The sequence below is a fragment of the Meles meles genome, chromosome 20 (assembly GCF_922984935.1).
Source record: "Meles meles chromosome 20, mMelMel3.1 paternal haplotype, whole genome shotgun sequence".
Taxonomy (NCBI): domain Eukaryota; kingdom Metazoa; phylum Chordata; class Mammalia; order Carnivora; family Mustelidae; genus Meles; species Meles meles.
In genome coordinates this window covers 15,052,503-15,063,149 of record NC_060085.1, presented here as the reverse complement: position 1 = coordinate 15,063,149, position 10,647 = coordinate 15,052,503, and the positions used below count along the sequence as shown (strand labels likewise).

Sequence of the window (10,647 nt, the reverse complement as noted above, 5' to 3'; positions counted from 1 at the left end):
GCAATGTTGCCTCAGAGCATCGGTACGGGTCCGTGTCTCGTGCATGTGGCCCCAGTCTTCTGGTCCTGGGGTGGGCGAGTAATGGCCCTAGGGGTCAAAGTGACACACTGGGGAGGTATGCTTACTGTTCAGTCCTCATCACAGAGGAGAGATGGAGGTCAGGGATCATGATGATACAGTGTCTGCAGCTGACAGGCTGGTGTATGGGGTGATCTTGGCAGCATTTGGGTGAGGCGGTTGGGGGTCTGGCTGTGATTGTGCAACATGCAAGGGATCCAAGCAGCTTTGCCTCCACAAGTTCAGGGTTCAAAACATCTCTTTTCCACTCCGAAGAGAGTGACTCTGGGCCGGCCATTTCGTCTTTCTGTGCCTCAGTTACCTTATCTAAAAGGAGGAAAATTAATAAGAGTCCCGGTCTTACTGGATTGCTGAGAGAATGAAGTGGGAAGTAAACACATAAGATGGGGGCGGCTGTTGGGCTGTTGCCCATTTTCCAGCTGGAGAAACTGAGGCTCAGAGGCGTGGGACCATCTGCTTGAGGTTGTGCAATATGGATACGGGCCAAGTGGGAGCCTAGGTTCATGGCCTCAGAGCTAAGTTGACCCTCGCCCCTGACTGCCCCCACCTCTCTACACCCCTTCCTCCCCACCCCCAGATCCCCCTGGCCAGTGCCAGGACTGAGCTTAGAGGGACTGGCCTGCGGCCCAGGGGAGGTGGGAGGGGCGAGCTGTTGCTGGGGGCTTGAATGAGGCAACCTTGCCTGGGAATCTGCTGGGCTCAAAGAACTATTTATAGGCCTGCGCTGGGATTGGGTGAGCCACCCCCGCCAGCCCTGAGTGCCTTCTCTGAATCCCCATACTGGGGCCCAGGCCAGGGGCTGGAGCGAGGTTGGGGGAGGAAACAGGGGAGGAGGCTGGTGGGCAAGAGCAGGAGCCAGGAGGTCGGAGCTTCCAGGAGAGCTGGTTCTTAGGGGTGGACAGTAGTCCTCCAAAGTGCCTCTTAACATACCCAAGGTGACACGGAATTGACACAAGCAGTCCCGTTCACATGTGTCACACAATGTCACCAACAAACCCTTAACCTACATCACATCCCAGACACACTGTGACAGCACAGGTGGCTTATGTAGAACCACATGAGACAAGGTCACATATATGTCACGCCAACCACGTACGACCTCATTTGGTCACACCCAAGTCACGCGTGTTACACAACCAAACTCACAGCTGCGATCCCAGCCGTACCTCTAGCCCCTTCACACTCAAATACACGCGCTGCCATTCACGCCTACTGCCCCTTTGCCTTGCCGGCAGCCACCAACAGCCCACATTTGTCCCACATCGCTTACCTCCAACCCTGTTTATAGGTATGGGTGCACCTCCAGAGAGCCAGCACCCAACTAAAATCACTGGGCCCCCCTGGCACCTGCACAGAGACATATAGTCCGCCCGAGATCCATCTCAGAGCCCAGCCACTCGTGCTCACCATTCAACACACCCGGCCACCCCCTCCCACTCCTACTGTCATCTCCACTTCTCCAGGCTCCCAGGCTCCCAGGCTCGCACCTCGCCAGGACTGACAAGTCCAGCCGGCAGCTAGTGTGCGTCTGTCTCTTCTAAGGTGGGCCTTGTTGGGACCAGGCAGACCCTGGCAGGTAAATCACACCTAGACCTGCCCCACTGGGGCCTGCTGGCCTGGGAACCATCACCTCCACCCCCACAGACTCTCTAGACTGGGGCCTTGAAGCACTCATTTCACTTATCCCCCAGGGGGAAACCAAGGCTTGAAGCTTTCTGAAGACCTTTCCCTACCCAGCTCTGCTGTGACAAGCCTATGGGAAGTTGGACCTGTTTTTTTTTTTTTTGCAATGGGTGGGGCTGCATCCCCAGAGAGAGACCTCGCTGACCCATACTGGCTGTGTGACTTCAGCAAATACCTGACCCTCTCTGAGTCTGTTCCCTCTCTTGACAAATGCAAAACCCAGTCCAGGGGAAAAGACCTCCAGAGCCAGACAGATTTGAATCCTGGTTCCCCTGGAGGACCTTAGCCAAATGACTTTGCTTTTCTGTGCCTCAGTTTCCCTTGGTGAACTGGAGTGGCAGCTCCTGGCTCTTCCAGAGCCTCCTCAGCCCTGATCCTCTGGGTGAGGAGGGAGGGAGTGGCACCAGGCAAATGAATGGGCCACTTTTGGCTGCCCTGCTGGGAGCTTAGAGCTGCTAATTCCCTGGAGAAACAGGAGGTTCTTTCATGCCCAGGCGCCAGTGGGGTGAGGAGGCGGGAAGAGGGTACTGAGCTGGCCTCATCCCAATGGGCAATGTGGCTCCATGCCAAGACCAAGAGTGGTGTGGGGGGCCCTAGGGCCATGCATATCCTCCCTGGGAGATATTGGCTATATCCACAGCTGTAAAATGGAGGTGATATGGACCCATACAGAAGGTTTAATGAGCCAATGGATGGAGACAGAATGTGACTTCAAGTCAAACACAGGATGGGCTCTTAACAGGATGGGCTGGCCACTTTGTTATGTGTCAGCCCATAGAATCCACTGAATTCTCCAGCAGCCCTATAAATAGAATTCCCTCCATTTTACAGATGAGGAAATCGAGGCTCAGAGAGGTCAACATACTTGTCCAAGATCAGATGGCCAGTGAGTGAGTGACCCACCCAGGATTCGAACCAGATCTGGACTCTCCAGGGTCCATGCTCTTCCCACCTTCTTCTGGGAGTAAGGAGGTCTATTCTGCCACTCACAGTCCTGGCCCTAGCCCTGAGACAAAGAGAGCCAGGTCTAGATGGCACCAGGCCATGACTGAATGCAGGAAGTCCTGGCAGGCAGGGGTTGATGGGGCGGCCCTTCCGCTGGTGCCCCAGTTTCCCAGCCAGCCCCCTCTCCTGGAGTGGGCTTGGGATGATGCTAGCAGGATGCCAAGAGAACCATTCCCCTAGCCCTTGAAGAAAGGGGCTGGATTCTAGACCATTCAGCTAAAGCCAGGAACCTGCAGCCTCCTGCCAATGGCTGATCTGTCTCAGAACCTTCCATTCATGCAGCAGGGACAGTGTCCTGCCTTTTCCCAAACACCTTCAGACACAGGATCTTGCTCCATATATTTTATCAAAAATCATGGTCTTTGACCAACTGGGCCTTTAGTTATGCTGTTCTCTCGCCTGGACAAATATAACCCCATTTTTCTTACCCTGATAAATTCCTGCCCATCCATTAAAGGACAGACACAATATCCCCTCTCCCAGAAAGCCCTCCCTCCAGGTAGAACCCCTGGTCTCCCAGCCTTATTCTCCTTCTTGCTCAGCCCTGGCCACATGAGTCTGGGAGTGAGTGTGTCTAGCTGTGTCTTACCCAAATTGGGGGCCTCTCAGGTGGGGGGCTGGAACCAAGGCCTTTCACAGTCCCCAGCACCACCCAGCACAGAGCTGAGCAGTAGGGAGCGAGTCATTTAGTAAGTCAGTGAACCAAATCTTTAGTCTTTGTGCAGTCTGGTTTGGCAAACCCCTGTTCGTCCTTCAAAACCCACTTCACACGCCCTGCTCCATGAAGCCTGTCCCAGGCAGCATTTGCTGGAAAGAAAGATTTGGAGGCTAAGCCTGTGTTCCATCTGGAACACGGGAGGTTGATGAAGACTCGCTGTACAGGCAACATCGTAGTCTCTTTCTCTCATCTTTGAGAGAGAAAGGTCTCATCTTTGGTCCCTGGGAGGCAGTGAGGTGCGAGGCAGCCTTAGCAGTTACAGAATGGATTTGGCAGACCTCCCCGGGTAGGGAGACATCATTATAGGAAGTCTCTCAGACTCCAAAACCAGTGCCCTATACCCACAGGCACCCAAGACTGTGAGCCCCACACACTCGGCACACAATGTTTTAGACGCCCGCCTTCTTCCTCCAGCTCCAAAGGAAACTTAATCGCTGGATGATGACCCTTTAAGAGGCGGGCACGGAGGGGCGGGGCTCAGAATACATCCCGCCCCCGGAGCACCGGCTGGGCGGGTTTGAGTCACATTGCGCCTGCGCGGTGTCCTCGTGGTTCCGGGTCTCGTTTTGGTTCTCGGAGCTATTTGCGGAGAAACTGAGGCTCCGAGCTCGAGCAGCCTCCCGAAACCCACAGGAAACCTGTTTCCCTTCCTTAACCCTGCTGTGAAACTCTGGCCTCGGGTCATTGGCAGTTTCTTTGAAACCCTTGCAGAATCGGGTGTGAAGGTCGTGCTGCCGTGGCTGCGTTGGCGCCGGGATTCCCACACCGGCTGAAGTCAACTCTGAGACCTGCGAGGCTTTGTGGAGTCGAGATGACCCACTCTTTGGTTTGTCCAGAGACAGTGAGCAGGTGAGAACCTAGGGTTGGGGCAGCGGCGGGCGTGGCCCTTGAGTCCCGAGTTGACCTGGGTCCGCCGGGGGAAGCTGGAGGGGTGGGGTGGGGGGCGGGACCTCAGCGCCGCGTTCAGTCCCTCATTTTTCCGGTATTCTGGTGCCTCCAGGGTGAGTTCAGTGCTGAATCGCGACACCCGGCAGTTTGGAAAGAAGCATCTGTTCGACCAGAATGAGGAGACGTGCTGGAACTCGGACCAGGTGAGTTACCTCTTCCTGGGCCCTCCACCCCTCCCGTGAGTCAGATTCATGGGAGAACTAAGGAGCACTCCTGCTGGGGAGTCAAGCTGGCCAAGGAAGGAAGGTGCCAACGCTCCGCCCCCCCCCGCCCCCACCATAGACTGTGTGAATGGGACTGGAATAGCAGAGCTCTGAGCAAGTGATTGTGAGCCTCAGTTTCCCTGTCTCCTTCCAGGGCCCCTCCCAATGGGTGAGACTAGAGTTTCCCCAGCGCATCCGTGTCTCCCAGCTGCAGATCCAGTTCCAGGGGGGCTTCTCCAGTCGCCGGGGCCACCTGGAAGGTACTGGAAGACTCTGGAAGGTGGGGGTTTGGGAGGGACACCTCAGCCTCAGAGCCTACCCCTTTCTCTGCTGCAGGTTCCCAGGGAAGTGAGGCTCTTAGCAAGATTGTGGACTTCTATCCCGAGGACAACAATTCCCTTCAGATATCCTGCCTGAGCCTCTGGGGTGGCAAGGTGGGGGGATAGGGGGCGGTCTGTGCCTCTGAAAGCTGTGGACCCTGGTGTATGACCTTGAGTAAGTGGGCTCTGGGCCTCCACCGCTTCATCTGTAAAATGAGCTGGTGGTACCCTGTCCTGTGTGAGAGCTTCAGAGGGGCTCAGAATGTGCTGGGTCACACGGCACATTGGTCATGTCTAAGCTGGGCCTGGCAGATGGGAAATGATGAGCTACCTATCTCCCTTGACTGCTTGTGCTCACACCTTCCCTGTGCCAGCTGCCGAGGTGGACCAGCTGAAGGTGACCCTTGAGGACGCCACTGACTTTTTTGGCCGAGTTGTCATCTATCACCTTCGGGTGCTGGGGGAGAGGGTGTGAGATCCCTGGGTAGCTGACTCCACCAGAAGGTCCCTGGGGAAGCACAGTAAAGCCCTTCAAGTTACGCACACAGAAGGTTTATTGGTTCCTCTTGGGAAGGATCCCCTCCCGCTGTCCGTTCAGGAGCTGCCTTTGAAGCCAGTTCTGGGTTTCCCCAGCTCTGGGTCAACTATTTTGTTCCCTGAGTATCTGAGTGCCCGGCAGGCAGTCTTCACTCAGGATCTGCGGGCACCAGGTTGCTCTGGAAGAGTTTGAGGATGTGGTTCTCGATAACCTGTTGCACTGGAAACAGGACAGGGGAGATGTGGGCCGTGAGTCCAGTGGAGGCTGCAGAGGCACCAGCCAAATTATACACTTTCCTGGGGGATGAGCTGGGTTTTCCCACCGGGAGAACTGCACCTGCCTCTCAGGGGACAGACAGGGATCTCCAAGCCCTGGGACATGGATGGATGCTCTGCTTCATACATGGGGAAACCCACACTCTTCTTTGCAGAGTACAGCTGGGAAAACGGAGGCACCCAAGCCAGGAAACTCAACTTCCCCATGGTTTGTAGAAATGCACTTTGGGAGGCTTTTTAGGGTCATAAAAATAATCTTTACCAAACAAAATTGGTGACTTGTGACTTTTACTAAAGAATGAGAAGGACCATGAGGAATGATTTCTGTCCCAAATGGGATAAATCTCAAAGGAATCCTTCCATGACCCCAAGGGGTTGGTTCTGGTAGGATCTCTCCATTTTGGAGATGGGGAAGCTGAAGGGGGAAGTAGAAAATCAAACTGGGGTCTGTCTATGGTCCTGCTCACACCCACCTCCTGCCATGGAGAGGGCTGGCCTCAGTGAGCCTGTGCCCTGTGGCCCAGCCCCTCCTTGGTATTCTCATCCTGCCAGGCCTCTGCATGTACTGTTCCTCCAGCCTGGACACCATCTTCCCTCCTGTCAGACCTCCAGGCAGCCCTCCCTGCCCCCCACCTATCATGGGGCTGGGCCAGGGCTTCCTGTGGGCCTCCCAGTACCTGTGTGTATCCCATGATGAACCCAGTCGCTGACCCACGTCGGCCTCCTGCTCGTGCCCAGGCCAGGTACACAGTGGCACTAGATGTTTGCTAACATGAATGCTCTCACTGCTAGCATCTGACATATCCAAGAGAGATGTCCTGTGTACCCCTCTACGGTCACCCTGCGTACAGCACACTGTTACCGCCCCATGTCTCAGGCTGACCTTTCCGATATCCTAGGGCCACAGCAAGATCCATTGGGGTATAGCCAGAGTCAGCCTCAGTGGTGAGATCAGCTCCTCGGGCTGCAAAGCAAAGCAGGTGCTACGAGAAGGGGGGATACTGGGAGCCCAGAATGGGGCATGGAGACTTGGGAGATCCAGGGATCCCTCACAGTACAGCCACAGGCCTGCTGTTTGCCCATGTGGGCCTGGAGGAGAACCTGGGCTCTCCAAAGAATGCGGCCAACAGCATCCTCACCTCCAGGGTCCCTGAGGCACGGAGGGTACGGGTGTTCAACCTGTCAGCCAGACCCCCATACCATCCCACCATCTCCTGTTCCCAAATCGGTCCTCTGGGAAAAGCAGATCGTGACCACCCATCCCAAGAGCTGCTTGATCAGCTTGGACCCCTCCCTGGTCCTCAGGATTCCTGTGGGGCCAGCTGTTACTCCCACTTACCCAGCAAGGCTTCTACGCACTTCACATGGTTCCCACGCACGGCGTACAGCAGTGGTGTCCCTCCATTCTGTCAAGGGCAAGGGCAACCAACATTCTGTCTTTTCCAGTTTGCCACAACACCCCCAACCCTCTAATTTAATGTGGTTCCTCCTCCTATTCATCACCTGGTCTAATTCCTGCCTTTGGGTCTCAGCTTAAATACCCCTTCTTCCAGGAAGCCCTCCTTGACTTCCCTTGGCTATATAGGCTACCTCTGGGCTCTTGGAGTTGCCTGTGTGTCTGTTATTAACAGTGTTATTCACTGTAATTCAGATGACTGTTTATGTGTCGTCTTCCCTCCCCTAAAACTAGGAGCTCTGCGAAGTCATGGATGGGTCTGTCTTGTGTTCTAAACACCTAGAACAGGCCTGGTACCCTGCAAGGTACCCAGGGCTGGTGGGCGGTGCCTCACCCAGTCATAGATGTTGATGTCCACATCACGCTCGAGTAGCAGCCCTACGATGTCTGTGTAGCCGCCCATGCTGGCCAGTGACAGGGCACTTTCCCGCTCCTTGGCCAGGAGGTGGGGGTCTGCACCCTGCAGTGGTGGGGTGGGGAGCAGAGGGAGTGGTGATGGGAGGGGTGGGGGAGGGAGTACCTATAGCAGCCCCATCTTCCAGACAGGGCACCAGCAGACTCAGACCTCGGCCCACCCTCCAGTCTCTGGGAAGCCCCGAGCTGGGCTGGGACGCACCCACTCGAGCAAGAAGCGGACAGTCTCGATTTCTCCAAAGGCGGAGGCCCAGATGAGGGGGGTGAAGCCATGCTCGTCCGGCTTGTTGATGAGGTTGTCGCCTGGCAGGAGGGGGGTGGTACCACTGGGATGCACCCCTGCCCACTCTCCCTAGTGGGGCGGGAGCAGGGATGGGGCGGGTGGCTGGGGTCAGACGGGAGCGGGAGTGACACATGCGGACACTCAGGTCCTTTCGGTACCCACAGGCCTACCCCAGCACATGTGGTCAGGACAGGTATAGACACAACAGCGGACTCATGTGGACACACACCTTTCCTCAGATGTTCCTTCAGCTGGCTCAGCTCCCCCTGGGCTGCGAGCTGGTGGATGGACAGGGCTAGGGGCCAGAGAGAGGCAGAGTCCTCACCCGTCCCGTCCCCACTCCGTGCCTCTGTTTACCCCACCCGAAGTTGCTCCCCTCAGCCCCCGCTATTCCTACTACTTAGGGAGGCTGGGGGACTACAGGCCCACTTACAGTCCAGGGTGGCCGGCAGGGCAGAAACCTCATTCCCCCGCTGCCGGTTGGTGAGGGTTGTGGAATGCTTCAGGGAGCTGCTGCCTGGAACAGAGAGGAAGGGCCTCGGTTTCCCCTCAGTATGTCTCTGGGGCCTCAGACAAGCCCTTGGGTGCCTGGAGCTACCAAAGACGGTGCCTCACACTATTGTTCACTCACTCTGCCCTCCTGGATACCCAGATGAGCCTTTCTCCTCTCCACCTGGTGATATACTGGGCAGACGAGACAGTCCCTGCCCTCAAGGAGGGGACAGAATAGAGAAATAGGTGTTCAGGAGCTATGAGAAAGAGGTGGAAGAGCGGAAAGAGGGGAGGGCAGGGAGTGAGTCCCTTTTAGACAAGGTGGTCAGGGAAGGCCACTCCGAGGAGGGGATACCAACAGAGCAACAGAGAGCTTGGTCAGTTGAAGAAACCAGTGCTGGGAAGAGGCGTGAGAAGCGGGGACCAAGGCCCCAGGAGGTACTGAATTCGACATGTTCTAGGATTCCAGTCCAAAGAAGTCCTTGGGTCCGTTACAGGGTCAACAGAATCACCATCTGACCCAGCAATACCACTTCTAGGTATCTAGCCCTAAGAGTTGAAATCAACGGCTCAGACAAAAACTTGTACACCAACGTGTACAGCAACAGTAGTCACGATCGCCAAAAGAGGAACAACCCTAGTGTCCATCAGTGGGTGAACGGATAAACAGAATGTGGTCTGGAAGGGACTGTTACCAGGTCAGAAAAAGGAATGAAGCACTGACATGCTGTAATGCGAACGAACCTCAAAAACCATCATGTTGAGGGCTGCCAGGCTGGCTCGGTTGGAGAAGCGCGTGACTCTTGATCTCGGGCTCGTGGGTTTGAGCCCCAGGTAGAGATTAGATAAACAAAACTTAAAACAAAAAACCATCATGCTGAGCAAAAGAAGTGAGACACAAAAGACATGTTGTATGATTCATTTATGTGAAATGTCCAGAACACGCAAGTCCCTAGAGACAGAAAGTAGATTAGTGGTTGAGGGAGGCAGGGGAGGAGGGATGGGGGGTGACTACTAATGGGAATAGGGTTCCCTTTTGGGGTGATGGAAATGGTCTGTAACAAGAGATGGGGGGTTACCCACATTGTGAAAGTACTTACTACCACTGAATTGTTTGCAAGTCTCCTTAAAATAGTAACTTTTATGTTATGTGGATTTAAGCATCATATATACATATATATTCATGTGTGTGTGTGTGTCTATGTACATGTAAAAGCAATCTCTCACTGGGTGGAGAGGGAAGACACATGCTAGGCAGAGAAACACAAAGACAGAGGTCCTATCTGGGGCCTGACATTCCACTGTCCTTGCATACCAGAGGCACGAGTCCAGGGGAAATATCCCACCTACCCTGAGGTGAGGAGGCACCAGCGTCCGGTTCAGGATTCCCAGGCTCCAGAGTGCAGGGGAAAAGACTGAGCACCACAGTGTCTGAGCCATCGGGGGCCTCATCCCCAGGATCTTCAGGGTCCCCAAATTCTGGGATGGGAAGCTGCTGGGTCACACCGAGGTCTTCTGCAGGCTGGGTGGGCTCCATGGGGGAAGCTGGAAGAAGCACCAAAAGGGGAGAGAACAATAATTATCAACAACTCCTACTGAGCAGACACCAACAGCATACCCAGCCTTGCACAGCGAGGGTGGCTAAACTGCTTTCAGGTCCACTCCTCCACCCCCCCCAAACCAGGACACATATAACATGCTTAACTTAAAAATGGAGTCAACCCTCTGGGTCCAAATCCCTCCACTTAATAGGCCCGGGCACATGATTTAACTTCTCTGAGCCTCAGTTGCCTCATAAAATAGGGAAGTGATGTCAAAATCATACTTGTAAACAGCTAAGCTGGGGGCCTGACACACGGGCAGAGCTTAATAAACATTCCCTGTAGTTATTTGGGGGGGTCCCTGGAACGAGTGAGTGTTCAACAAAGATGTGATTGGTCCCATCCCCACCGGCCCTTCCCAAAGAGATCCAAGGGGTCCACTCACCTCTAACGAGCCTCCTCTGTCACCCCACGCCGCAAGCCCAGGTCCCCCAAAACTTGGGGGCCCAATTCACAAACTTTTCTCCTCCAACTGATACAGGAGGGAGCAAGCTGGAGCCTGGACCCTCAGCGTCCCCGTTTCTTCTGCCCGGACGGGGAGCAACTTGATACACGACCGCTACCCCCACCCCAGAGTTCCCCACTGCGCCTGCGCACCCTGCCTCCCCAAAAGTGCCTAAAGGCGAGAGCAGA

The 10,647-nt window shown here is 55.2% G+C and overlaps 2 protein-coding genes across 4 annotated transcripts; one reads left to right on the top strand and one right to left on the bottom strand.

The window, feature by feature from the left end:
* Positions 1-4,025: 4,025 nt before the first annotated feature.
* Positions 4,026-5,448, top strand: LOC123932590 (nuclear receptor 2C2 associated protein). 2 transcript variants are annotated; one of them, XM_045990970.1, is made up of 5 exons: positions 4,026-4,333; positions 4,485-4,575; positions 4,790-4,895; positions 4,972-5,039; positions 5,314-5,448. In XM_045990970.1, exons 1-5 carry the CDS (start codon positions 4,296-4,298, stop codon positions 5,428-5,430), a joined length of 420 nt encoding a protein of 139 aa, XP_045846926.1. In that variant the 5' UTR covers positions 4,026-4,295; the 3' UTR covers positions 5,431-5,448. The 2 variants fall into 2 exon arrangements, with proteins under 2 accessions (XP_045846926.1, XP_045846925.1); XM_045990969.1 differs by having other exon boundaries at positions 4,948-5,039.
* A 43-nt stretch (positions 5,449-5,491) lies between these two features.
* RFXANK (regulatory factor X associated ankyrin containing protein) lies at positions 5,492-10,633 on the bottom strand. Of its 2 annotated transcripts, none has more exons than XM_045990968.1 (9): positions 10,400-10,633; positions 9,760-9,958; positions 8,355-8,434; positions 8,151-8,216; positions 7,841-7,941; positions 7,559-7,684; positions 7,108-7,174; positions 6,652-6,732; positions 5,492-5,712 (listed from the first exon to the last, which is right to left on the bottom strand). In XM_045990968.1, the coding sequence occupies exons 2-9, from the start codon at positions 9,948-9,950 to the stop codon at positions 5,642-5,644; spliced, it is 783 nt and encodes a 260-aa protein (XP_045846924.1). In that variant the 5' UTR covers positions 9,951-9,958; positions 10,400-10,633; the 3' UTR covers positions 5,492-5,641. The 2 variants fall into 2 exon arrangements, with proteins under 2 accessions (XP_045846924.1, XP_045846923.1); XM_045990967.1 differs by having other exon boundaries at positions 8,355-8,438; positions 9,764-9,958; positions 10,400-10,631.
* Positions 10,634-10,647: the final 14 nt, after the last annotated feature.

Bases quoted from the DNA above. Each gene is read 5' to 3' on its own strand.
- LOC123932590 (XM_045990969.1), top strand. From the start codon at position 4,296: ATGACCCACTCTTTGGTTTGTCCAGAGACAGTGAGCAG. The intron at 4,334-4,484 runs GTGAGAACCTAG...TGGTGCCTCCAG, and splicing joins TGTCCAGAGACAGTGAGCAG to GGTGAGTTCAGTGCTGAATC. The intron at 4,896-4,947 runs GTACTGGAAGAC...CCTCAGCCTCAG, and splicing joins TCGCCGGGGCCACCTGGAAG to AGCCTACCCCTTTCTCTGCT.
- RFXANK (XM_045990968.1), bottom strand. From the start codon at position 9,950: ATGGAGCCCACCCAGCCTGCAGAAGACCTCGGTGTGACCCAGCAGCTT. The intron at 8,435-9,759 runs GTGGGATATTTC...TGTTCCAGGCAG, and splicing joins GCCTCCTCACCTCAGGGTAG to CAGCTCCCTGAAGCATTCCA. The intron at 7,942-8,150 runs GTGTGTGTCCAC...CCCTCCTGCCAG, and splicing joins GAAGGAACATCTGAGGAAAG to GCGACAACCTCATCAACAAG.